Source organism: Rhododendron vialii, chromosome 7a (genome assembly GCF_030253575.1).
Source record: "Rhododendron vialii isolate Sample 1 chromosome 7a, ASM3025357v1".
Taxonomy (NCBI): Eukaryota; Viridiplantae; Streptophyta; class Magnoliopsida; order Ericales; family Ericaceae; genus Rhododendron; species Rhododendron vialii.
Window position 1 is genome coordinate 5,070,548 of NC_080563.1, and position 26,409 is coordinate 5,096,956.

Genomic DNA, 26,409 nt, shown 5'->3' on the forward strand with positions numbered 1-26,409 from the left:
TAAACAACTTCAAAATATAAACTAGAGCACGAAAGAGATAAGGAAGACCTAGTAGTTCAAAATTTTACCTTATCAAGATAAACTTGCACCTCCTTTACGTTCTCAGTGTACTCTTGATCTTGCAAACACAAAGAAATGTCCTTGTTTGGACCTGGTTCAAATTGGAAGTGTCCAGAACTCTGGTGGATATCAACAATCAAAAATATTTTCCACCCACAAAACATATTCAATTAGATATTGCTACTTCTTGTGAACGTACCAAAACATGCAACACTCAAATCAGAGATTCGCAACCTATGTAGCCAAATGAAGTTCAAATGCAATTTTTCCCACCTAAACAACAAGTTCATTCGGATGAAATATGTATTAACAAGTTACTGCATCGGGACAGAGAATGCCATTCAAAAAAAACCTCGCAATGAAAAATGAATCACTAATGACAGGATTTTTAGCAAGAAAATTTAGGAAGGTAATTACCAAGGGATACCCACTCAAAGTCCTCGATTAATCTAAAGTAAAAACACAATCAACTTCTCGATTTACACCTTTCTCAAGAATTAGCACTGTTTTATGTTCATGGACGCCACACTGATATATCAAGCAATTATGAAAGCGAAGAAAGAAGTAGATCAACAAGTAATGTACCAAACAATTTAGAAATCCTGAGTCATGCAAATACAAGAGGATGGAACTTTTGGTTTTACAATTTCAAGACAAAAATTGTATTACAACTTTGGTGTCGTATTAAATTTGGCCCCCCGGCCCCAATTTGTGGTCATACCTGAAAAGTTTTCCTGCATTTTTAACGAGAAATTACGGGTATTTTAGTCTCTCTCAAAACATGTCCTGCCAAAGACATGAGTTTTGTCCAACTAATTCCTTCCACAATTAAATTACCCAGTTTTAGTTTTATAGCTAACGTTTTTGGTCAAATGCACACAAACATACCCAAAAATATGGGTTTTTTTTTCCCCTTCCCTTTACTCTAATGGACTATTCTCAGAAACAAATCTATATAACGAATTCTTGATAATTAAACCGCGCTCTGATGTTGCACTTCGGAAAAGCCCTAATTCACGCACTCCTCCGATAGGACTTTCTGCTCCCACTCTCAATTCGCGCTCTCACGAATTATTAAACTACGCTCTCTCATTTCTCGCTCTGATGGTTAAGCCCATGGTCTCTTTCACGCTCACAAACGCCGATTACGTGACTTGGGGTAAGCCCCAGTAAATCATTCCTGTGTATAAACAATTGCACCCATTTCTTCTAGCTGAGTGCTTGTATGATAAGATTTGTATCATTGTATGCCTAAACACGTATGGATTATGCCTGATTACTCGGTTATGCACGGGGAAAAAGAAAAACGAAGCAACGAAAATTCAAAGGGTACCTGAGGTTCGGCTGCCGAAGTAAGGGTTTGTAGGGACGAAGCCATTGTCTTTGATGAATATGAAGCAATCATTCCAACTACTGTTACCTGGTGGAGTGACGCTCGCTCTGTGGACTGTGGACTGTGGAGTGGGGTGGTGTTTCAGAGTATAGAATAATCAGTAAAGATTGAGGTACAGCGGTGGGGGTACAGCAGCTCCGTACAGATGGGTTTTGCGCCCATTTGGGATCCCGCAAAGATGATCGGAGCCGCTCATTTTGTTTAAAACATATTGTTTACGGTCCCTGTAAAAAATCATCTCAATCCGATATCGGAAAAGGCGTTTACGAATCATCCAACTTTGCTTCAGAATTTAAGCTATGTTTTAAATAAAATGAGCGACTCCAATCATCTTTGCGGGATCGAAATGGGCGCAAAACCCTTCTGTACGAGGCTGCTGTACCCTCACTGCTGTACCATTAGCAGCTCTCTAGAATAATTACTCGCATATACTATTGTGATTGCGGGGTGTTTTGGCAAAAAATAAGCAGGTGGTTTTTTTTTTTTTTAATTTAAATTTATTAATTTTACGTTAACTTTTTTTAAATTATTAATTTACCTCAATATTAAAAATCGAAAAAGTAATAAATTATTATTCAAATTCAAAACTAGTAATAATCTATAACAATTAGACACAAAACTATCTAATGTGGAAAAAATTTGAATAAAAATAAGAAAATTGATTTTCGCCTTCCACTTTTTACTATGGCGCTCCACTTTTCATTTCATGAACAAAGTGAAGCGCCATAAATAAAAAGTGAAGCGCGAAAATCAAAATCCTAAAAATTAAAATTTTAAAAAATAAGCCACGTGGCCAAAACACCCCTGCCTCCTCGTGAGAGAGAGAGAATGTTTGCTGGACGGCTGGACCCTGCGAATGGACTGATAAACGGGTAGCGGGTCGCGGTGTCAGATGCCTAGTCCGGTCCAGTTGATGGTAAAATACAGTTCATGTGAACGAAATTGGGCCAATTATATGGCCTTGTTTTCCAAAAATAAACAACTTGACTTTTTATTTATTTTGTATCTTTTCAATTTTTTTCACATTTGTCAATTTTGCATCAATTTTTTTGTGAATTATTGATTTATCTCGATGAGAAGAATAAAGTTGGACTATGGGCTTTTTCTTGGATTTTTTCAAGTCACAGTTTAGTATTTTTTCGATTCTCTTGTCAAGACGAATCAATAATTTACAAAATTTGTCACAAAATTAGCAGATGCGAAAAAAATTAAATAAAAACAAAACAAAAAAGGGAGTGAAAGAGGGATAATGTTTGATTTTTTTTCCTTTTACTCCGCTCACATATTAATTCGTATCCGATTAATATGATTTGAAACCACGCATATATGTGTTTTGCGGATATACTAGGGGTGTACACGGTCTGGATTGGTCCGGTTATGTAGAAAACCAGTAACCGGACCGTTTCAAACCGGAACATAACCAATATATGCATGGAACCTAACCAGAACCAAACCACAAGACCGGCCCGGTTTTGGTTCGGTTCTGGTTCTATCCAATAAGCATCCAAACACTTATTCACAAAATATGAACTCATAGATTAAAGAAATGTGAAGATAATCTGCGGGAATAGGAAAGGAATGAAGAAAATAAAAGCTTTCCTAATAAATGAGATTTCATCCCTAAATAAATTAAGTTTAGCAAGGAAAAGATTAATCTACCAAATTCAAATACATATTTAATTACACACACATGTATTTCTATATTTATCTTAGTTTAAAACGGTTCAGTTCGGTTCTAACCATGGTTCATTAATTGAGAACCAGTAACCGAATCAAAATTATCGGTTCTTATTTTTTTGGAACCATAACCTAACCGCAGAACCGGACCAAATAGAACAGTTTGGTCCGGATCAAACCGGTTTTACAGTTCGGACAGTTTTCTTAAACACCCCTAAGATATACGTATTTTAAACGAAACCAATCATCAAACTAGGTTCGGCAAGTTGCCGGGAAAACGCAAGTGTGAAGCCATCTCCTAGTAATATCATTATCATCAGTTTTACCTCATTTATTTTGATGGCACAAATACCACATTAACAGACTTTCATGGTAGCTTCATGTGGATGTGGACTTTGTACGTATATTTCTGGATCACAATAATCTTATCCTACTGACCTCCTCAAAACCTGGTAAGTTCATTAGGGATTGGATTACGCTGGTAATCCAAATCGTTAATTTTGCACTTGTTGAACAAAATTTTGATACTGACAGATCGCTTGGCTCACTTGTTTGCTTTATTTTTTCCGTGTTATTATTAAGTAAAATAATTAACGAATACATTTTTTGGCGAGGATGAATTTCTTACTTGTTTGTCAAGAAAATCACCATTTTTTTTTAATCTTTTAAGAGCATCCACAATGTAATAATCAAAACCAAATGATCGCTAAAGTTAACAATATTTGCTCAAAAAAATGCTCACATTGTAATAACCAAACTTAGCAACTCATCAAATTTTGGCATTTGGATAACCAAAACTAGCAACTTTTTACCAATAACCAAATTTAATAGTCCCCACATTTTAAAAAGTTACTTAGGCTCTGTTCTAGAACAAAAAATAAGTCCTTATTTTTTAAGAAGACAATTTCAAGCTCAAAAATTATGGGTTTATTGAAATCTAAAAATATGCAATATGGATCTTGTTTGGAAGATCTCGAAGAGATTTTCTATACGATGCAAAAAAAATTGAAACTTTATTTTTCATTTACTTTATTTTTGAATTTGAAAATGTGAAATAAACTGTTTATTTTTTAAGAAGGTTTCTGGAACGAGACCTTATTCAAATGGTTACCACCTTTTGAAAAAAATTCAATTAGCCTGCCATAAATGCATAATCAACGGAGATTTGGACAATCCACACGAATTAGAGCATCCACATTGTGATAAGCAAATGAGTATAAATAAGCAAATTTAATAACAATGTTCAAAAAGCACTCCACATTAATTGTAATAAACAAATTTATAAATCTTTTAGCAAATAACCAAATTCCACCAATTCCATAACCAAACTTAACAACTTTTACCAATAACCGAATTTGGATTTTTCGTAAACGAGTTTCAATCACACATCCGACCACACCAAATTATTCGTCTCAACAAGACGATTCCAAAACTGAAAGGCCGGTCGCCGTAAACCTTCTCACGCGCAACCTAAGATCTACTCACATCATGCGACAAACGTCTCTTTAGGCGGCGCACGAGGGCGCAAGAAAATGTTTCCAGCAACCGGCTTTTCAGTTTTGAAATCGTCTCACTGAGACAAATAATTTTGCTATGGTTGGGTGCGTGATTGGAACTTGTTTACAATTGGACAGACCAATGTGGAGATAGAGATTGTTAAGTTTGATTATGGATTAAATGGATAATCAAATGCTGGCGTGACACATTTTGGTTATTAAATGGATAATCAAATGCTGACGTGACACATTTTGGTTATTACCATTGCGGATTCTCTTTTAGGCAGATACAGATCCTCTGTCTTTTTTGGAACATTCGACTACAAATCCAAACTAGAGTTTTAAAATATCCAAGTCCGTTCGTTGAGTTTTCAAGCGAATTTATGTTCGTTTGTTGCCTAGGTTTTGAGGCACACTCGAACTTGTTTTTTGATAACCAAATTTGAGTTTTCAAGCAAATTTGTGTTCGCTTGTTGACTAGGTTTGAGTTAGACTTAGTTTTTTTCACGCATCTAAATGAGTAAAAAAATACTAGATATTCAAGTCTAGAGTTGCAAATAAATTTTTTTATTTCGTACATACGACATATATAAAATTATAGAAACATAATAAAATATAAGTTTATAAGTACTTTTAAAGTTTTATCTTTTACAAGTTATAAAATATTTATTATGTATGTACACATAAAGGTTTATACATATATAATGACAATAATGTTATACGTGAAATTCTTATATGTGATAAATATATACTCCAAGTTCGCCAGCCTAATCGAGTTGAGTACTGTCAAGTTTGGTTCATTCATTAAATGAGTTTAAAATTGAGCCTCAGATTTAATTCGTTGAGTATGCAATTTACGAACAACTAAATTTAAATAAATATTTACAAAGTCAAGTCTCATATAGTAATTTACTAATGGCTCGATTTATTTTTAGCTCTACGGGGTGTCTATACTGTCTCAACCTTCTAAAAACGAGAATACGCAGGATTCCCTTCTCTTCGGACTGCGAAAAATAGCATCCGCACATCTTTCCTAAATCTACGGCATAAATTCCCACATCAGAACAACCTCTGGATTTCGCCTTTTTCCTGGGATATTACCAGAATCCCACTTGTGCTTCATTAAACGCCCGCCTGTCTCCTCCCAAAAAGTATATTAAAAATTACTATTTCTTTACCTCCAAGAAGGCAAGAACCCACAAATATTCACACTTACATTCCCTTGTTTGAAGTCTGAACTGTCTGCTTTCACACCACTCTCCAATTCTTGACTCCTTTTTTTAACGACCCCCCGTCTTGACTTTCATCCCCGTCGACTCTCTCTCTCTCTCTCTCTCTCTCTCGCTTCTTCCTTGAATTGAAGGTTCTGGCTGTCAAGTTTACTTCCGCAAGACTAAAGGTAAACTCTCTTCAATGTAGACGTACTATCTTTTAAATGCTTTTGTGAATTGGGTTTTCGTACTGCATCTCTGTTGATTTCTCTTTGCAATTGTTTCAATATCTGATTGCGTAGTTTCAGTAAGAGGACCCAAAATTTGGGTTTTTAATTCAGTTGAATTTGTTTGTACTATGCATTCTGTTGAATTTAGGTATATCTAGTTGTGTGTGTGTATGTTTGGGTTCTTGTTCTTTGTTTACGTCATCTCTGTTTATTTCTTGATTGCATGTGTTATGATCATCGTCTTTTTAATCCCTCGAGCACCCAATTTCGATTTAACCATGTTTAATTAATTGGTCTATGCATTCTTTTTTTAGGTCATTGTTATGCTCATGCGTCTTTGTTATCCCTCGAGTACCCGATTTCAATTTAACTATGTTTAATTTATTGGTCTATGCATTCTTTTTTAGGTCTCTTTCTTGAACTTCAGTGTGTTTGGTTTTTTATTCATCTTCTTCTGTTCCTTTAGATTGTTTCATGCTTATTTTTGTGTAATCATCATTATTTTGGATTGAGGGCTTTCGGGGGGCCAGCAGAGGACACAATCCCCAGGCCCGTTATACTATCAAGGCCTGCTTGGAATTTTTTATTTATTTAGTTTCTATCTTGGACTGATTCTTGGACTGTCTTCCACAAACTTATTTAAAAGTTTAGTTTGTCCAAAGAAGTAGATTTTTTGTTTATTTGGCTGATGAATTTTGATAATTGTGTGATCACTCCGGGATGTTCTTGGGGCACTCTTTTATAAGCATACGGGGTTGCTTGTTTCTAAATATTTTGGGATGTTTTCCTTCTTTTGTGCCTGGTAAAATGCAAATAAAGTACTCCTATTCTATCGCACATACCAATTATTCGGGAAACCTTATCTCTGTTGCTGTGTTGTACGAAATGAAATTCTCATTCATGTTCAGTTAATATTCACAGGGGCCTGTTCTTGGTATATCTCATATTCAGTGTACAGTAGCATGTGGGCAGTATGAACAGGTAGGCTCATAGAGTGTACCATTTCACTTAATTTGGAGAGCTTTCCCCACGTTTCCGCTGACTCCCTTAATACTACTTTATTGTAGTAGGTTAAGTAAATTCACATAAGATTTTCCCTGTTACCGATGGTTGAGACCCATAGGGTCACTTGCAATCCTTGAAGCATGCAGTAAAAGAACAACCAAATCATGATAGGGGTGTGCGATATTTAAGAATGTATATTATGTTATTAGTTTTCTTCTTTATTTCATTCATGGACTACTGGATTGCTTCATGCACCTCCTGGGGATGTCATTTCCTGAGAGGGTAATGCGATATCTGCTGTATATCATTTCAGAATTTAGCTTCTTACTTGTAGTAGGTACTTGTTACTATTTGCAGTATCTGGGAGTAGGAATCGTGCTCAAGAAATATGGCTCATGGTAATAGAAGGAGAAATGCTAGATTCACTTGATAATAATGAAGGAATTTAGCTCTCGTGCAATAAGTTTTGCCTGGACTTGGAAATATCGATTCAATGTCGTCCAATAGGAGCTCTATGAATGGTCATGATAATGATCGGGCTCAGACATGGAGACCTGATATTTCAAACAGGTAATCCCTTGATCACTTAAATGACTGCGTGATGCAAAAATGTATGCCTTTTGTCAGCACTTTTTGGAATGCAAGCCATTTAAAGTAATTTAGAAGTTCCAAACTCAGAAGCCGGATATCTGAGTTGTTTGACATTATGTGACACGTCATGGAACAAGTCATTGATTTTGATCCGTCTCCTTTTCGTTTGGTAGGCACGGTCCTGAAGCAAATGCTATATCTAGGGATTTGACGGATGACAGTACGCTTAACCAAGTTCATGATCCAGAGTCCATGGTACTTGCCATTTATACAACCTGCCATATGGTAACTGATGCGTTTGTGGTTAGTTATTCGATAGTTCAATTTTGTGAATAGGAACTTTACTCAAGGGTCAGAGAACAGCAGGAGGAAATTCTTAATCTTCGTGAACAAATTGCAGTTTCCTGTGTTAAGGTATTTGATTTCCCAAAGTATGGTATAACACCGACGTAGACATGAGCTTCACCTCACGTGCATAACTGTGGCATGGTATCTCTTTCGTATCAGGAACTGCAACTTTTGAATGAGAAATATGCTCTGGAAAAAACATTAGCTGGTTTACGACTGGTTGGTCCATTTCTTGGAAATTATTAGCTCTCGCATTGCTGGTTTTATGGTATCATTGGTGGATATCACCCTTCATTGCACGATATTGAATCTCTTGACTTATGTGATATTGAGGAATAGGCTGTTGATGAGAAGCAACTTGAAACCATAGCTTCTGCCTCAAACCAATTGGCGTTCAGAAAAGGCGATCTGGAAGAACATCTTAGATTGACTCATGAGTTGAAGGTAAATCAAAGTTTCAGTCCTGAACATTTGTTGTTTTGATTTTTTTGCTATTTTCCTCAACTTCCTAATTTTTCCTCTTTTGTAATGCTGTTTCCAGACTAATTTACTGAATGAATAGAGCTAATCAGACTTGGGCTGAATTTTTTGTCTGGAATAGCTATGCTTTGTGCCGTTGCATCTTTTAAGCATTCCTTTAATTACCCTATTGAGTATACTTTGGCTGCTAAAACATAGCCGAGGCCTACCACTGGTTCGATGGAAGCATTCCTTCCAGATCAACTCTCTGATAAGAAACAACCATTGCCTACAGATTACATTCTTCATCTTCTTCTTCTGATAAGAAACAACCATTGCCTACAGATTACATTCTTCATCTTCTTCTTCTGATAAGAAACAACCATTGCCTACAGATTACATTCTTCTTCTTCTTCTTCTTCTCTCTGTGTGTGCGCGCGTGCTTGCTTGTGTGTTATGCATCAATAGATGTTTTAGGTTTTCCTTTCACTCTTTTTTTTTTCTTTTTTATAAGAGACATTCCTTATATGGCATCATTACTGATATATTGTTGTTACTTTGCGAATTTGGATTTAAAAAGCCCCTTTTACAGATCCTCTAAAGGCCAAATCTTAGTCGAAGGATCCTTCTATAATGGGTGCGCTCTCAAGACGGGAGCTTGAATCGGCGTTCCCAAGATGGGAGCTCGCTCCAAACTAAGATGGGAGCTTATCGGGTTATTAAGTTAGTTATTCTCTTACTTTTAAGGAGTTATGACATTGTGGAAATAAGAATATGAAAATTATAATCAGTCAAGAAGTTTTGCTAATTGAAAATATCTAACTTCCAGCAATTACCCTTTAAGATTGGGAAACTTCTCAATAAGTAAAATTTTTTCTTTAATGGTTAAGTATTTAAAGATACTTTATATATCTATCTATATCTATATATAATTGTATACGCTCCTTATGCACTCCCAACCTTAAGAGCTTCTAGGTGCCTCTGCTTCTCCGCCCCCACTCATGCTTCGTGTTACTAAGGGCCAAATAGAGCCTAATGCATAGAATACACACTTTAATCGAGGGTACCAGCAGATATGAAAGTACAGAAACAACAATGATAAAGCAACTTACTAATGTAGGACAAATAAATAAACAGGTACTACTACCATGGGCACTTTCCTTCGGACGACTCAGGCCTCTTGATTGTCGTACAATCAATAGTCTTTGTTTAGGCTTCAACGCCGATATCTTTTATTGATGAGTGGAAACCCCAACAGCTACGCTTTCAGGTTCTGATTGATGCAAATTACTATATGCATATGTATGCATAATTCTGTTATTCTACAAAAAGGATGGTTGCTATTGGTAATACTCCTTTTTTTTGTCAAAAGAAATGAACGAGTATGTTGGATTCTGATAGTAATGTTTGAGTGAATCTGATGATGCTTTCCACTTCTGGTAATTCTTGAGTGGTTTCCTTTTGACTTTTGTTTTATGTTTGGTGATTGCAACTTTTGAAACTGCAATTGTGATTCAGGTTGCAGAGGATGAAAGATATGATTTCGTGTCATCCATGTTGGGTTTACTTGCTGAATATGGCATTTGGCCTCGTGTTATTAACGCCTCAACTCTTTCCAGTAATGTAAAGGTATGAACACTATGGTATGTGGATAAAAAGGCGGCTTTCAGATTCGCTGCCCGTGCATTGCTAACCTCCACTTACTTATCAAGCAACAAAAGTTCAGATCTGGTTGTTTTCGCTGAGACTACTGTAGCTGCTATGCTTGCTTAAATTAGTATGGCCCGCTGAAAGGTGCTCAATATTTCCTATATTCGTGGATCCGATCAATTCTTGGGCCTAAGATTTTCTGTACTCTTTAGTTACTTAAAAATGGATAGCTAGATCCTGTAAACTACCTTAATAGGAGACATGGGCATGGTTTCCACGTATCATCCACTTCTATGATTTGTGTGACATAAGCACATAAACATGAAAATATAGGTGTTGCTTAGCTTGATATGCGCTGTTTCTTCCATTTTGCAACAGCTAATTATTTGGAACAATTTGTGCTGTAAGCTTCTGTTTAAACCTTTTTCTTTTTTCCCCTCTTGCCTTTCTGAAGTATAGGGGTAGTGATTTAGGAATCTAACGCAGGATGTAATATTATAAATCATCAAGAAATAGTACTTAGTGGTGTGACAATATTCTTAGAAATCCAACATTTGAGATTTGAGTTTGGGAAATCTATTTGCGCAATACAATGTTTGACATTTTCATGTTAGAAATATCCTCAGAATTTCCCCCCTTCCCAAAAATTTATGGACTTAAAATCTGTTAAAATCCTTACCTTTGCTTTATTAAGCCTTCTTTAGGCTTGTAGGTAAGTTGCTTTACTAACATTTTCTTATTTACTTATTTCAATTCTGTTCAAGGAGGCTTACCGTTTATTGAATTATTGCAGCACTTGCATGATCAACTGCAGTTGCAGTTAAGAACTTCACATGTAAGATTGTTGTCCTGTAATTGCATATGCATTATCTTTGCTTACAAATGTGAAATTGGAACTAGAAGGTTTTTGTCCTTGTAATTGCCATGTTTTAACAACTTAACGTTATGTAGTTATCTGCAAGTTGATTTCAAAGTGACTCATGGTCTGTAGATTTATCAGTTCTGTTGTCCTGTATTAGGAAAGATAGTCTCTTTATTCAGGTTGTCTTTGGGCAATTGCTGGGTATTGTCTGCTAAATATAACTGGCCAGTGCTTGAGTGATTTATTTGTGGAGAGACTTAAGAAGTCAATTATTTTGAGTAAGGTGGGAAATGAGTTCTAGTTGCCAAAGTGTTGTCTGAGTATTGGCATCAACTATGAAAGTCTTGTTTTTCATTCTGGTACATCTGGAGGTTTATCTTCTGATATAATGATGGTGATGCTATTTATGCTTGTTTGATGTTCTGCTAAACTTTAGTGAATGATTTTTGTAATGTCTGATTGTAGTGTGTTTTCTATTCCCCTATTTTGCTTTGAAATACTATAAAATAAAGCAAACTGACTAAAGAAAGTAGCAGCTTCCCATTTAGCATACCTTATTGCTGACAGCAGAGTTAATAAGCATTTATTAAGGCTAAAGCTACTTCAATCACAGGCTCAAATTGAGGAGATAATGTCTATGGCGGGAAATCATGCCAGGGATGGATGGCTTGAAAGAGATGGCCAACTTCCTCATAGATCCTCAGTACAGTCGCCATATTTTCAGGCAGCTTTTCATTTATTGACCTTATCGTCTAATGCAGTTTGCTTATTTTCTTTGTTTTCTTATTCTTTTGAATTCTTTTCCTTCGTTCATGAAGCAGGATTGGCATTCTTTGGTCCCTAATCGGTATACAGAGCAACATTTGGAACCAAATGATAACTTGTTAAGAAATATGCATGGCAGCGATCTTCCACAAATGACACCCTTTGTACATGGTGAGATGCAAGAACTATTACATAATGGCAGCTCACAGAAGGTCTCACCCAGTAACGATAGGTAGGCATCGAACATTTGTTTGAATAATTTGGTCTTTTCCCCCACTGTTCTGTTTGTTTCTCGTAATATTTTTGCATTTTTTTTTTTTTTTTTTGTAGCTATGTACGGACTTTTATTTTGTTCCAATCCTTTGTGTTGCAAAATTTTGGCAATGAGCTTGGCTGGAAGTTTAATGCTGACTGCTGAGATTGAGGCATAACCTAGGAATAGAGTGGGAATGAGCATACTTTTGAGGAGGTAGAGCCACGATCTAATGGAGATATCATTAGGGATAATTTAAACGATGATCTTGCTTTGTGCATCTAAGCGCTAATGGCTTCACTATTGAGGAATACGACATGATCTAGGTAGAGTGTGACTTTAGGAAAAGTAAAGACTGACGACAGTAGTGAGGGTTGCGGATGTAAGGAAATAGACATGGTAACTTGTGGTTAGACTGAAGGTCATAGCTGGCCAAACAGTTGGGGTTAAGGCTATGCTGAGTTGATTTCTGAACCTTGATGTTTCCATTATGATTAAGTTTCTCTTGCAGGAAACGAAGCCTGTGCTTATGCTTCTTCTTGTAGATAAGAACAAAATAGTGAGATGCCTGAAAATATGGAGACCTTCAAAAGAAGAAACTTCTCAAAGAAGATGTCGCCATCGGAGTATGGAAAGGATAAATAGGATACTAGTGGTAATATTGGAGCGCTTTAATGTGCGTTATTTGTCCCCTTTCCAACAAAATTAGATTCTAGGACAATTGGTAAGTGATAGCCAAACATGGTATTTGAAGCAAAGGTTGGGGGAGGACTTCTGTTCAAGTCAATCAGTTCTCTTTCTTCGAAGCATTTGTTCCCCTTCTATGCCCTGGTAACCTGGTTCCCAGTTTCATTCGACTTTGCTTTGTGTAAGGTTGTTTGTCGTTCAAGATAGGTTTGCATGTGATGAAAGGGTTGGAGAACTTGACATGCATTGTTTGAACCTTTTTAACAGCTTAACCTTTTGGGACAATTAGTGATCTAACATGTAAATCATCAAACTACGGAGAGGGACGGAGAAAAATGTCAAAAAAGCCATTAATTTGTGTACCAAGGGAGCTGGGCACCCTCTTGGATGTGCCAAGTGATCCTCTGTAGACCACAATCCCAATGCCTTGTTCTCCCTCTTCCCTCCTCTGAGATTGAGCTATTTTTTGCTCCCTAATTGGGTGAGGGTTGAGCCCTCATTGTGCTTCCTGGTTGGCTTCGGCAACACCTACTTTCTTGGCAATACATCTTTTTGGTTTGCCTTCTCGTTTCTTTTTTCCTCTAAGCAGACTTGTCCTCTTTTTTATAATTGAACTATATACCATCTGTTCATAATGATCTATTTGTTGCTCTTCAAAATAATAATTCCTGCAATTTCTTCTTGATATACTGCAATTTTCAGGAGGTTTGTGGGCCCAGATGGTTCATCAGACACAGCTGGGGCGAATATAAGGTCTGATTCACCTGAAGAAAAGACACGCGACCCTTCATTTCGTTTTCCAACCAGGCATGATGAGTTTGATTCTTTTCGTTCAGAAGGTAGTGGATCTTATTATTTGCAAAAGATGTGATCAGAATTCCATATAGTCTAACTTGATCTGTTGCAATTTGAAGAGGGCCCTGGGATAGAGGAATTCCAAATCATTGGCGAGGCTAAACCGGGGTACCGACTTCTAGGATGCGGATTTCCTGTTCGTGGAACTTCTCTCTGCATGTTCCAGGTAAAGTGTTTTGTTTCATACTTCCTTTTACATGAGAAATAGTTAATCCGTGACCCGTACCCCATACATTTAATAGTTAACTTCCTTTTCATAAACAATATTTTTTGCATGTCAGTGGGTTCGTCATCTTCAGGATGGAACAAGGCAGTACATAGAGGGTAAGTATTGGAATGACCTTTATCTACTTAATGCGTAGTTGTCTTTTGACAGTAACTTTTTTGGCAATAAAATACTCAGACTGAAAGAAATTGATTTCCATAATCTTTTTCTTCTTTGTTAATTTGTTTTCCCTCTCTCACTTTCTCTCCTTTTGGCATTCAGGAGCTACAAATCCAGAATATGTTGTCACTGCCGATGATGTGGATAAACATATTGCCGTTGAGTGCATACCAATGGATGACCGAGGCCGTCAGGTTTTCTACAAACCTTAGTTTAAAGATGTGGTCTTGTTGTATAATACTTCCGTATAGAACTATCTTCTTGTGCTGAAATGAGATTGAGCTTAAAAGGATCTTTTAGTATGCAAAAAAACTCAAGCAACCTGCACTGAACAAATATGTCACATATTTTGAAGGAATCCCATTAGTGGAGTGTGATATTTAGTCACAATGGTTTGGTTGTCATTGGTAGTCCTTATGCTGCCTCCTTGTATGGTGGATGGTCATTGAGACATCTTGCCCAAGGAGTGCATTTTTCTAGTGTTTTGCTCAGCATATTAAGTATTTTGGTCACAATTTTGGCATAGTTATTTATTTTCATATTTCTAAGTTTGCTAATAATGTGTGATTTCAAAGTCTTGAGGTTGGTGTGGTGTGCATACATGTTCGCTAAAATGCTTAGTCAGGCCCACGTTCCACTAGGTTGAAGTTGTGATTTAGTTTGCTTTGTTCTTACGGCTACTTTTTAGAAAAAGATTTATATGGAGAAAGGCCTGTGATGCTCTCCAAGTCTAAATTATTGATTTAGTCCATTATGACATAGTCATAACCAGCTCGACCATTTGTGAAGAAAACATACTTACCAAGTCGAGACTCAAGAATCATATCGTCATTCATAATCCTACTCATTTCATGAACCGATTTGAATCAAGAAGGTTAAGCGTATGTTGTAGGAAATGGGTTAATTCTGTTGAATGATTCAGTAATTGGAGAGTAATAAAAGAAGTTAGTTTTGCCATGGTATCGGTCTAATTGGTATACAGCTACGCCTATCTACCATTGATCTCTCTTGTCGCACCAAAAATCTCGAGCCATATTTATACTTGAAGCGAAGAAGTTTAATTCGGTTATGGTGTGTTACTCCATGCATAGATGGTTAGTGTTTAGAGCTGGGTGATAATGTATCTTTTTATTGAGGTTGGCTTATAACATTCTTGCTCGGGCGAATGTACTTCCAAAAGCAGTGTCTTCATATGAAACAGTTTAGTTTGCAATGTACTTCCCCTAGCTTTGAACACCAGACACAATAGATAATTGTTTCCCATAACTTCAGCCAACCTTACATCTCAGAATCCTCTAACCTACAACTATTGAAACCCCCACGTAACTTATGTTTTCCATTCCTCGAATCCTTATCCTACCTTATAACAAACCTAATTCAATGATTTCCATTTTCCAAAACTGCCGCTATCTCAATATTAGGCTGTAGTTGTCTACTCTGTCTTCCCTACATCAGTTCTTCACATTACTGGTTTTCACTCTTTCCTCTCTTCACTATCTATGTATCCCAATGTGTGCACCATGTGTTCCTTAATTTCTTTGGAACGTTTTTGCATGGGGAGGGTATTTTCGTTCTCTGGACGAGCTAAGCACCTTCACACTATCTCGACATCTATTTACCATGGCTCTAGCTTTGCATAATGCCCCACAATATTTTTCCTAGGGACCTCAATCACTCTGATTGATCATGTTGCATTTGAAACTGCAATATTCTGTTTCGTTAGTGTTCTGGTAAATGAGAATTTATCACCGAAGGAAAGGAAAGTACAAGAAGATGGAATGCAAACCTTCCAAAACGAGTGAACAAAACTCAAATGCCAAGAAAAGAGAAGGACAATTGCAATATCATGGGCAGTGATTATCTGCTATATAGGTCCATTTAGAAGCCTCAAATGGGAGTACAGACGTGTTCATTTAATGAAGTAGCAGCAGATACTTCTTAGCTTGAATTGAGCAGGTTCTATGTAATGAAATTTGTGAATTGGTAAACAGGTGGATGAGACATACAGTTATAAATGGATTTGTTTTGGTTTTTTTGGGTGTTTTGGAAACAGGAGATTGGTTTGTACATGACTATATGAACTACATGTTTGTATTTCCAATGAATTTTCACGGTCAATAAGATTGAATGATTGATCTAAAGAGTATATTAAGCTGATAAATTATCAAAATCAAAAAGAAGAAAACTGGGGAAAGCTGAAGAGTGAAAAAGCTTCTGCTTATTTAGGTTGGAAAATGAATGCTTCAGCTTTAGGAGCGGAACAGCTTGAGGGAAAGCAGAATAAGCTATTTAAATCAGTTTGTAGAAGGACCCAATGGCATACTGAAAACCAATTAACCGCCACTAGTGCTTGTTCAGGATTCCTTAAAGTGCCAGATATTCCTGGCTTATGAATGAGGATCGAAAAAGCATTGGATGAAGAGTTAATTCATGAATATTGAGATTTAGCTCTTAGAAACTTTAGTTTCGGTAGAATTTTAGTATTTTCTCCTTTTTGTTACCTCATCAAATAACATCGTTTTCCTTTCTGTCACCTTATGGGCATAATTTTATGCACTCAGTACCGACAACTTCTCTCTAGCCGTCCACTTGTGCCTTTCTCCTTCTTTGTCTCTCTTCCCATTCTCTACCGTCCTGTTTTATTCACAATTCTTCATAAGACGTGATATAAACCACAACATCCTACAAATGAGTAGACTGCACAATCGAAAACTTGAAATGCTGAGTACAACCATGCCTTGGTATATGTTCCTTAGCAAATAAAAAATAGCTTTGATATGTGCAGTTATTTCCAAGACAGTAAACATACCAACCAACACAAGAATTCCCTAAACTAGGTAAAATATAAAATGAACTTCTGAACTAAGCAAAAACTCTAGGTTGGCTCCATTTACACCACACAGACAGAATGTTCTGTACCGTTGATCAAGTGTTCGTTTAATAACCTAAGAGTGATTTAGTGAATTCTGTAGCTATAGTAAGGTGGCAAGGAGAAACCGTACTGTATGTGAGAAGGTTTTGTAGAACTTCTTCCAATTTTATGAAATAATATTGTTACCAGGTGTGTGAATCAACCTCATTTGATAAAAGGAAACCATTTAATGATTGTGTGGAATGGTGAAATAAGTACAACGAGAAGTGTGATGCTCTGCGCTCACCAGAGGGAAGGGTTGTCAGGACATGTACTTTACCTTGCTATGGACATCTTAATTATTAAATGTGTTTGTTCAAGCCTCATGGTCTGAGAGATCCAGCTGGGGAAAAACATTAATTTAACATTACTTAACGTAGTTTTTTAGCTGTAACATTCACGCATATTCAAAAAGGAATATTCATGATTATTGGTATGGTAATGCTGATCCTTTTTTTTGAAAGGCATTGTAATGCTGATCCTGACTGCATTTAGTTCGTAATTCTTTGTAATGAAAGTTCTATGATGTATTTTTCTTAGTAAGTAATGAGTTACAACATGACAAGGGACTTCTGACAATTTTCTTCAATTAAAGCATCCAACTTAGAACCAATTGGTAATGAGTGGAGAGGCCGCCCAGGCTCATATACTAGTTTTGGAGGAGACAATTAACCGTTTTGGGACATACTTCAACACTCCCCCACATTTGCGACTCTTGACTCGCACGCGGAGGGGTAAACAAACGATCCATAACACATGGATCACAACAAATATATGTGTACTTGTGGCACAAACAATGTGGAACAAACTATCAATCAATAACGAAATTCTGCAAAACCCTAGTTCTGATACCATATTAAACCGTCCAACTCAAAATCAATTGCCAATGAAAGGAGATGCTGCCGTATACTAGTTTTGGAGAAGACACTTGACCAACGTGGGACAAATTCCACCATCTTCTATTGGCTATTTTGTTCTTTTCATGACATTCAAACTTACCTCATGCTTCTCTTATCTGTTTTTTTTTTTGGTCCTAAATGTTTTCCCCCTTTGGAAATTCATGTCCTTATTAGCTAATTAGAATCTCTCTCTCTCTCTCTCTCTCTCTCTCTCTCTCTCTCTCTCTCTCTCTCTCCACGCACCACAGAAAACAAAAAACAAACACGTGTCTCTTTTTATTTTTCATATGTTTTTGCCACTATCCAATATTGGTTCTCCACTTTAAGTTTTTTTGCTAAATAAGTGGAGTATGACCGATGTTATATGAACAACGAGAAGACTAATCACTCCGTCAAATGCCTGTCTTAATGACTAGATCTGTTGTGACCTCAATTGGTGTTGCTGGGAATGGAACATTTCACATTTTAATGCTCTTGAATGCTACTCAATTTTTTTTCCCCCGCAAAAGTAATGCTCTTGAATGCTACTCATTCTCTGCTTGTTCTGTACCAGGATATGTTTTGTAGGCATATTGCATGAAAATTTGGGCTCCTAAATCTTTTGTCTATCTGTTTACTGTTATCAGGGGGAGCTGGTGCGGCTTTTTGCTAATGGTCAAAACAAAATTACCTGTGGTATGTATATTAGGACATTTTTAGTTGTTGTTCCTTTTATTTGGCAACATGATGCAAAATTGAATTTTTCTTTCTTTTTCTTGTTTCTTCTTTCTTTTGCTGATGAAATGAACAAAACAGAAGTTATACCTCTTATAATATGTTATTTTCTCCTATTGCGTTCTTGTTTTTATAAAAATCTTTTAACAAGAGGAATCAACTGATCTTATCATAAGGCGAACTGCGAACTGAGAAGAATGGTAGTGCCCAAAAGGTATCCAAAGTTAAAGAGTTCTCCTTAGTCATACTCTTCAAACAACTATTTTCCCGGTTTCAAAACAGAATTAACTATTCATCTGTCTTATTTTGAAATGCTTATTTGCTGCATCTACAAGCAATTAGGAGAGCTTATGGCTGGGACTTATTTAAAATGCCAACTGGAAAGTGCTTGGATCATTGTTTCTTAGGACAGTAAACCCCTTGTAACTCGAATCTCAAGACTTAATGATCGTGTTGTTACCGTGCAAAAATAATTAATAAAATGAAATACTATTCAAACGAATAGTGATAAGTATTTCGAGTATGACTCCACAGCCACAGGGATTGTAAGGCTGAGTTACAGTAATTCCAATTAATTTCTATATTAATCCAAGAAAAATATTAATTGATTGTTGATTTCTTAAAATTATTGAACCGTAATTAAAGCAATAAAAAATGTAGAAAAGAGTTTATGGGAAAAAACTTTAGGGTTTCAAATCCACTCTTCCCCCTCATAACCTGAATATGTTTCGATTATAGGTCAACTATTCAAATCAATCCTGATAATGTAGGATTGCAAGCCCTAGTGATATCTCCTAATGATTATTTATAAATCACCAATCGGCATGGACTATCTTCACCTAGCCCGAATCATCTTACTAGCACAAACTGTCTCAAATCAAGCACGGACCGTTTCGTCAACACGATGCGTCTTACGTAGTATAATCCATCCAACCAATTATCATAAAACAATTAAAAATCGTTGTATCAACGTGCATAAAACCTATGATTTCATACACAAGATTTGATGGAAGGAATTAATATTGTGAATAAATCCTTGAAAGTCATACAACCATGATTTGAATAAAAATCTAAATCAAAACGTAAATTATATTACTAGGAGTTCGAGCTTCATCTCTGCCCTAGAAGAGGGTTTAGCCCGCTCATGGGAAAGAGAGAATCAGAAGTTTTTGATTGAATCTCCATATTCGAATGACTCCGATGCCTTCATCACACGTCAGTCCTCCAGACTCCAATTCCACGTCCACAAGCTGACTCCAAAGTCAGTAGCATCATCCTCTTTTTATAGGGCTTTAAGGTATTAATTCCATGAAAGGCCCTTTAGACTTTGTTTAACAAGTAATTAACAATCCAACTTATTCCAACTTGGAATAACCTTGCACTTTGACCACGCACTGCTATTAAATCTTCTTTTTATCCAATATTTTGAGCAATGAGCTCGATGAACCTATAAACACAAAAATGACGAAATAAATATTAAGTAGCGAAGATAAGTGACTAACAAATGTAGTTTGGAGGGCTAAAATATCAATATTTCAGAACTTATCACTTAACTAGAGGTAGAACTCCTTAATAGGTTGAAACATCCAATGAAGCCCAAATCGGAGGAGGGTAAAGTTATAATTTTATGAGTTTTAACAAGAAGTGGTATACTCTCCTCCAAGATAAATTAAAGTAGATAAAGACATGCTTTTCCAAAATACTTCCGAAATGGTTGTCCAAACCAAGAGGAGGCAATGAGCGAAATTAGCACATATAAGCTACATTAATTTCATTGTCAAAAGAATGAAAAACACATGGAGGGAAAGAAAAAATTCATGATTAATAGCTTCTCTCTCTCTCTTCTTTACTTGGATGTTATAATTGTCAATATATTTTCTAAAAAGAACTCTTGTTTCCCCAGACCGAGATATACAATTGGAGATTGACACCTATGTCTCTAAAGGTGAAGCCACATTTAGTATTCTGCTGCTGGTAGGTTGAATTTAGCTTCCAAATTTATATAAGATGAGCATCGTTTAACTTATGTTTATTGCATATACAGTGGCATAGCAATATCACGCTGAATTTGCTAGATTATAGGAAATTTTTTGCATTGTCAAACCCAGATACCGATTGGAAGATATTTGCACTTGTTGGTTTTTGTTTCTTTTATGATGAGGGGGTCGTGGGGGGATAGTGGTGATGCGGATAGAAATGGCATGGTGTAATTTTGCTTTCTATTATGTTCCAAATTTGAAGTATTTTTGATGTTTTAGATACCAAAGAGAAAAAGAACTTATGATGCTTAGTTTGAAAGTTTTGGAAGAATAGATCTCTCTCTCTCTCTCTCTCTCTCTCTCTCTCTCTCTCTCTCTCGTGTTGAATATCTTTCACAATTGGTACTCTTCATCTTGATGTTACAATCATGAATTAAATGCTCGTGTAGGCAAGTCTATGTAAGTGTAAGTTTAATGGTTTTTATCAACATACTGGTTACTATTTGACGGAGGAATTGATATGAACAAGGGGAGGGGAACCTAAAGCAAGAGGAACCACATTGGGGGAGGACGTCAAGGTTGAGAAAGGCAAACTGAATTGGTAGAGGAAATCTGGCAGGGGTAGAGTGCTCGGTCTTTGTGACTGAAAGATGGTGATAGAAACTTGAAGTTCCTACCCAAGATGGTGAATACTCCTTGATAACTTAACCACACTGGGAGCTTGATGGAAGAAGAAGAGATTAGGGAAGTGTTACCTTCAGCGGATGTAGGAATTTGATAAAAGAGAGGGTCGGATGCATTTCTTTTTTGGTTTGGAGGGACTATGTGGGAAAAGTTTAAATTTGAAAGGGCTAAAGTAAAATCATTAAAAGTTTGAAGTGGCAAAAACACCAAAATTCTATGATTAGTATCAAAATATGCATAAAGAAAATGTGATTACTCAAAAGTTTAGAGTTGTTGTGACCCCCCCGGCACCCCCTTTGGTCCCTCTCTAAGCGGTGCATTTGTGTGAACAATCGTGTAGACAGTGCTATGAGAGGAGACCTCTTTTTTTTACCGTACTAGACTTGGTAAAATTTTGATTTTGATGTTGAAAGAAGGCCAAACATATTCTTATGGACTCTTCTCCTAAAAGGCATGGTTTTGCTCCATTATCCATGATGTGCTATTTGGAGGGAAAGGGTAGATGAACCTTGAAAAGGCCAATTTGGGTGTCTTAGGCTCAACTGGGCTCTTTTTCATAGCTTCCAGTTTTTGTCAGAAGGAAAGTTTTGTGATTCATATATTTCTTTTATTGAATTTGTAGCAGACCTTTCTTTTGTAGAGATTGAGTGGCTGATATTTCTTATAGTATGCTCCTGGTGTGTGCCCCTTTCGGTGCATTTAATGAAATAGTCATGATCTCCCCAAAACCAAAAAGGTTCTTGATCCTCTTTGTACTCCTGAATGGTTGAGGTTTGAGAGTAAACATAAGATGGATGTGGCTGAAATGTGTGCATGTTTGGAGGAGTTTACACCTGCAGATAATATACATAGACCCATGGTTACATTCGCTTCTTTTATACACTTGCTGAGACTGAGACAATGGGATCATCATTCCGCGTAAATTGAGATTTTAATCTTCTGTTAGTTTTTCTACCCTTAAGATGATAAAATGGATATATACCTGTTTGAAGATTTTGTTTGACCTGATTTTTGAAAGATTAGCATTAAAATGATTATTTCTTAACTAAGTTTCCATTGCATGGACATTTTCAACAGATGGATGCTTCGGAGACTTGGGAGCCAACAACTCTCGTTTTGAAACGATCTGGCTACCAAATCAAGGATAACAGATCCCAAGAAACTTTAATTGCAGAGAAATTCTCTAAAGATTTATCGGTATGTTTTTCGCTATTGCTTATTGCCTTGAAAAGAAAATTCTAAAGGCGGTGTAGGGATTCAAGAATTTAGTTTGTAAGCTGCCTCAAATGATCAAAATTGTGATAATTGTTAAAAACTCATAAAATTCAACTTGTTGGACATTCTAGAATCTAGATTATGACGGTCACCTTGCCTGCATGTTGAACTATACAATGCGTCATTTAACATTTTCGTTCTGAAAAGTCTAGGAATTGCTTTCTTGAGGTTATTTTGATATCTGGATTTTCTTTCTGTGACTAATAACTTATTGAGTGTTCTTATCATTCCTTTCTGTTGCCAGATCTCTAAAACTAGGGAAATTCCTTCACTTTACTCTTTGTTTTTATATCAATGTTGTATAAAATTCTCTAGTGTTGCTTAACTTAATCTTGGAAGGGGTAAGATTACGAGAACCAAATTTTTGTGTTCATAAAGTTCATGCTCTAAGCCTCCCCAAGGTAAATTTTCTAGCTCTGGACCTGCACCTAAAATATAAATATACCCTGTCCGTTGGTTTGTTTGTAAACCTTTATTTCCTTAAGATCTCCGTACAAAGCTAACCTGCTAGTTTAATTAGCCAAAGTTAAGCAGTAGACGTCTGATGCGAGAAGAAAAAATAATCGCAACTTATGACGCTTAAATACATGAGTAATACTTCATTGACACCTTACTAAACTGAGTTGTCTCTGTGGCACGATTCTGTGAGAAGATTTTCAGAATTCTCCTTAACATGATAACTATTTCCACATGAAGTTTCCCTATGAAGCATGGTGTGAGTTGTAATGTTTTCACTGATAAATAAATTTTGCAGATCAAAATCCCTAGTGGGCTCTCTACTCAATTTGTTTTAACACGTTCAGATGGCTCTTCACATCCGCTCAACACATATAATGATGTTCGGTACGATACCATCTTACAGCTATCTTTATTGTTTTCTTGGAATTCATCTTCTTCATTTTCCCATGATGTGTCATTGTGGTGTTGCACCTTTCTAAGCTCAATAAGATTAGAATCAGTAAAGGGAGAACTATGAAGAACTTGTTATGTCCGCTAATACCCACGTGATTCAGTGGCATTTGCTTGGCATTACCTCAGATGTTAAGGTCTTGATTTCAGCCTTCAGCTCCCCCTTTTAGCCAATGACGCTGTCACTAATGTGATTGGCTTGTTACAGCCTTGTGTATGTGGTATTGGACTTTCTGAGGGAGTTGAATGTCTAATTTGATGTTGTTCTCATAATGTCGTAAAATAACTGAATGAGAATGTAAACCTCCAACGAAGTAAAGATATGAAGTTGGATTTCGCTTTTAAGGGGCTTAAATCGATTTCAATACCAAATGCATCATTTCACTATTTGTTTTGGTGCATGTATCTCATGGGCATCGGAATTCTACTGTTGAGTTCCTGCCCTTGTTCCCTAATTTGTAGTGACTACTTCAAATGTTTGGATCCTAGTGTACCTACCAGTTTTTTTATATTACCCTTAATAAACTACTTGTTAACTTTGACTTATATCTCAGAAGCATTAATCTTTAGATATACAGTAGAGGGAGAAGAAAGAAAGGAGAAATTGTTGGGATGCCAAGATGTTGTGCCCTCCCGATATGTTCATTGATATCTGATGTGGTGCTCTTTTTTCTTTTCTTTTTTTGGATCTGCAGAATGCGTGATACTCTTGTATTGACCATGAGAATGTTCCAAAGCAAGGTATTGTTTGCAGTTCACTGACGTTTTGTGCTAGTCTTCCATAGACGTCCATATTTTTGTGTCTATTATTCACTATCATTTGTTTTTGTTTCAAAACCAATTGGCAATGAGTAAAGACGGTGCCTAGGCTCATATGCTAGTTTTGGAGATTATAATTTACCAATATGGGACAAGCTCTAACAATTTCTATAGGAATGAGTCTTTGCAACTTAGCTTCATTGAAATTTCGGGATCTTTCTACATTCTTCAATGTGAAAATCTCGAGCTCCAATCTTATCAACGATTAGTCTCTAGAATAATCAACATACTTAAAAGATGCTCTCAAAAGTTTTTCTTATCTGTTCTGATCATGAATGTACATAGGAATGTGGTGTGAGATGCACCAGTCTGGTAAAATAGTTCATATTTTAGAATTGGTTATGTAGATATAGTAACTATTCGATTAGGATGCATATAGAGCTTTGTAACTCTCGTGTCATTTTCACTCCTTGTTTCAAGATCTTAGAATTTTTCAAGGCACTACAGATACATTAGTATTTCTCGTCACACGTAGTTCCAACTGCATGATAAGCTGTTTTGAACTACCTTTTTTTTTTTTTTTTTTTATTTAAAGTCTTTGATCCCATAAGTGGAACGATTTCATTAACATGGAAGAATTCTTTTGCTTTTATGGGCAGGCGTTGGATGAAAGGAAGAAAGGAAGAGCGTAAACCCTCGTTTTTCTCATTTAGGCACTGTACGTACAAGTCATTATTCATTCTTTGTAGAATGTAAAGGAAAAGAGGAGAGAAAAAAAACCAGTAAATCTGTATAAGGTTCATAGATTTTTTTAGCCGGAAAACAGTAAATCCCTTCTTTGTAAAACACCCCTGTGATTATAACTACTATATAGGAAGTCAACTCTAGACTGTGAATTGCAAATATTGTCTTAGTTGATAATTTCTGTAAGGTTTTCTTTGCAGAGGATTGATCCTTGCATATGTGCTGTATTGTAATAATTTACGTAAGAGCATCTCCATTTGGTCATTTTACATGTGTCGGGTCAAATTTTAGTCAGTTGATGAATGCTTTTGCAATTTTGTTGCTCCATTGAGCACTTTGGAGACTTTGTTAGATACATAACCTCCTCTTGATTTTAGAAGAGTCGTTTTTTTTTTTTATCTGCATTTTAGAGTCATATTTAGCTGCAGCTAAAGAGAGATAAAGGGTGAGTACTTTTACGTGGCTCCATTTTAACTCTTTTTTAAATCTGACACTATAAAGCACCTAAAAATGCCAAATAAACCACTTTTCTATTTTCTCTATCTAACAATCGTAACACGTAATTTTTTAGCCTCATTTTTTAATTTTTTGTCATATCACAAACAATTTTTAGAAGTCAAATGCAAATGCTCCAAGGCCGAAGAAAACATGTTTTTCTTACCAGTAGGCAGTAGTGTGTATGACAATGTTAAACATGATAAAATAGGCTCGTCCAGGCTGAAGGGGCTGCTGGTTGAGTTGGTTGTTCTCCCTAACATGGCCGGGGTGATTATGTGTTGAAATTGTGATGTTGGCTTGTTGGGTTTTTCCTTGAACTGAATACATAATCTATTCTATTGTCCAGTGTGATGATAATTGCACATAATCTCTTACTTATTGATAAAACGGGAACGGATTGTGCAAGATTTGCAAGGGATTTTGGGTTTAAATTAATCGTTTTGTCGGGCACCATTTTTTTCATTGGAAATCTGGTTGTTGCTATGTCACCAATTTGTTTGAAGTTGAAGTTCAGCAACGGCTCTCATCAGCAACTGCTGGTGTTCGGTGTTCCCAAGAGCGAAATCTATCAAAGAAATGAAACGTAACAGAGAAAACAATTGTCTAAGGCTGTGTTTGGTGCCACAGAATTGGTATGGTAGGTTTGGACTTATTTTGGTTAAATTTTGTCTAGGATGGCATGCACTTAGCAAGGCTTGGCTTTTAATGCTGCTACTGAACTTAGATGCCGCCTCTAGTTTCAAATCTATGGCTTGGATTTGAAGCTGCCAAACCCAAAAAGGAGAAAATTTTATTGTCATTTCATTCTCTTCTGGCTAAAGGGTAATGACCGTGTTTGTACTTAGCAAGGCTTGGGTTTATAAAAACGTTTCACAATGACAGTAATTGTAAAGCAAATAATTGCAACATGGATTATTGAAACAGAAATTACTATAAAGTATAAACAACAATAAAAGAACACCCCACTCACGAACCACAACAAACCAATGCCATGCCGAGCCGAGCCAAACCCCAATCATGATCCAACAACTCCACAAAGTGCCGATCCTCAAAACACACCCACAACAATAATAATGTCCATTGACAAAACCAAACCAACGCTGAGCCATA

The 26,409-nt window shown here is 36.4% G+C and overlaps 1 protein-coding gene across 5 annotated transcripts; it reads left to right on the forward strand.

The window, feature by feature from the left end:
- The first annotated feature begins 5,658 nt into the window (after positions 1-5,658).
- On the forward strand, positions 5,659-25,068 carry LOC131334180 (uncharacterized). 5 transcript variants are annotated; one of them, XM_058369086.1, is made up of 21 exons: positions 5,668-6,025; positions 6,989-7,048; positions 7,430-7,642; positions 7,837-7,918; positions 8,000-8,077; positions 8,171-8,230; positions 8,351-8,455; positions 9,989-10,099; positions 10,914-10,955; positions 11,596-11,706; positions 11,804-11,979; positions 13,390-13,526; positions 13,602-13,708; positions 13,824-13,866; positions 14,030-14,121; positions 18,364-18,412; positions 20,355-20,425; positions 22,192-22,311; positions 23,144-23,232; positions 23,994-24,039; positions 24,717-25,068. In XM_058369086.1, the coding sequence occupies exons 3-21, from the start codon at positions 7,566-7,568 to the stop codon at positions 24,747-24,749; spliced, it is 1,629 nt and encodes a 542-aa protein (XP_058225069.1). In that variant the 5' UTR covers positions 5,668-6,025; positions 6,989-7,048; positions 7,430-7,565; the 3' UTR covers positions 24,750-25,068. The 5 variants fall into 5 exon arrangements, with proteins under 5 accessions (XP_058225071.1, XP_058225072.1, XP_058225068.1 ...); XM_058369085.1 differs by lacking the exon at positions 6,989-7,048 and having other exon boundaries at positions 5,667-6,025; positions 11,801-11,979; XM_058369087.1 differs by lacking the exon at positions 6,989-7,048 and having other exon boundaries at positions 5,669-6,025; positions 11,596-11,685; positions 11,801-11,979.
- The last annotated feature ends 1,341 nt before the right edge of the window (positions 25,069-26,409 follow it).

Bases quoted from the DNA above. Each gene is read 5' to 3' on its own strand.
- LOC131334180 (XM_058369085.1), top strand. From the start codon at position 7,566: ATGTCGTCCAATAGGAGCTCTATGAATGGTCATGATAATGATCGGGCT. The intron at 8,456-9,988 runs GTAAATCAAAGT...ATTGTGATTCAG, and splicing joins GATTGACTCATGAGTTGAAG to GTTGCAGAGGATGAAAGATA. The intron at 11,980-13,389 runs GTAGGCATCGAA...TGCAATTTTCAG, and splicing joins GTCTCACCCAGTAACGATAG to GAGGTTTGTGGGCCCAGATG.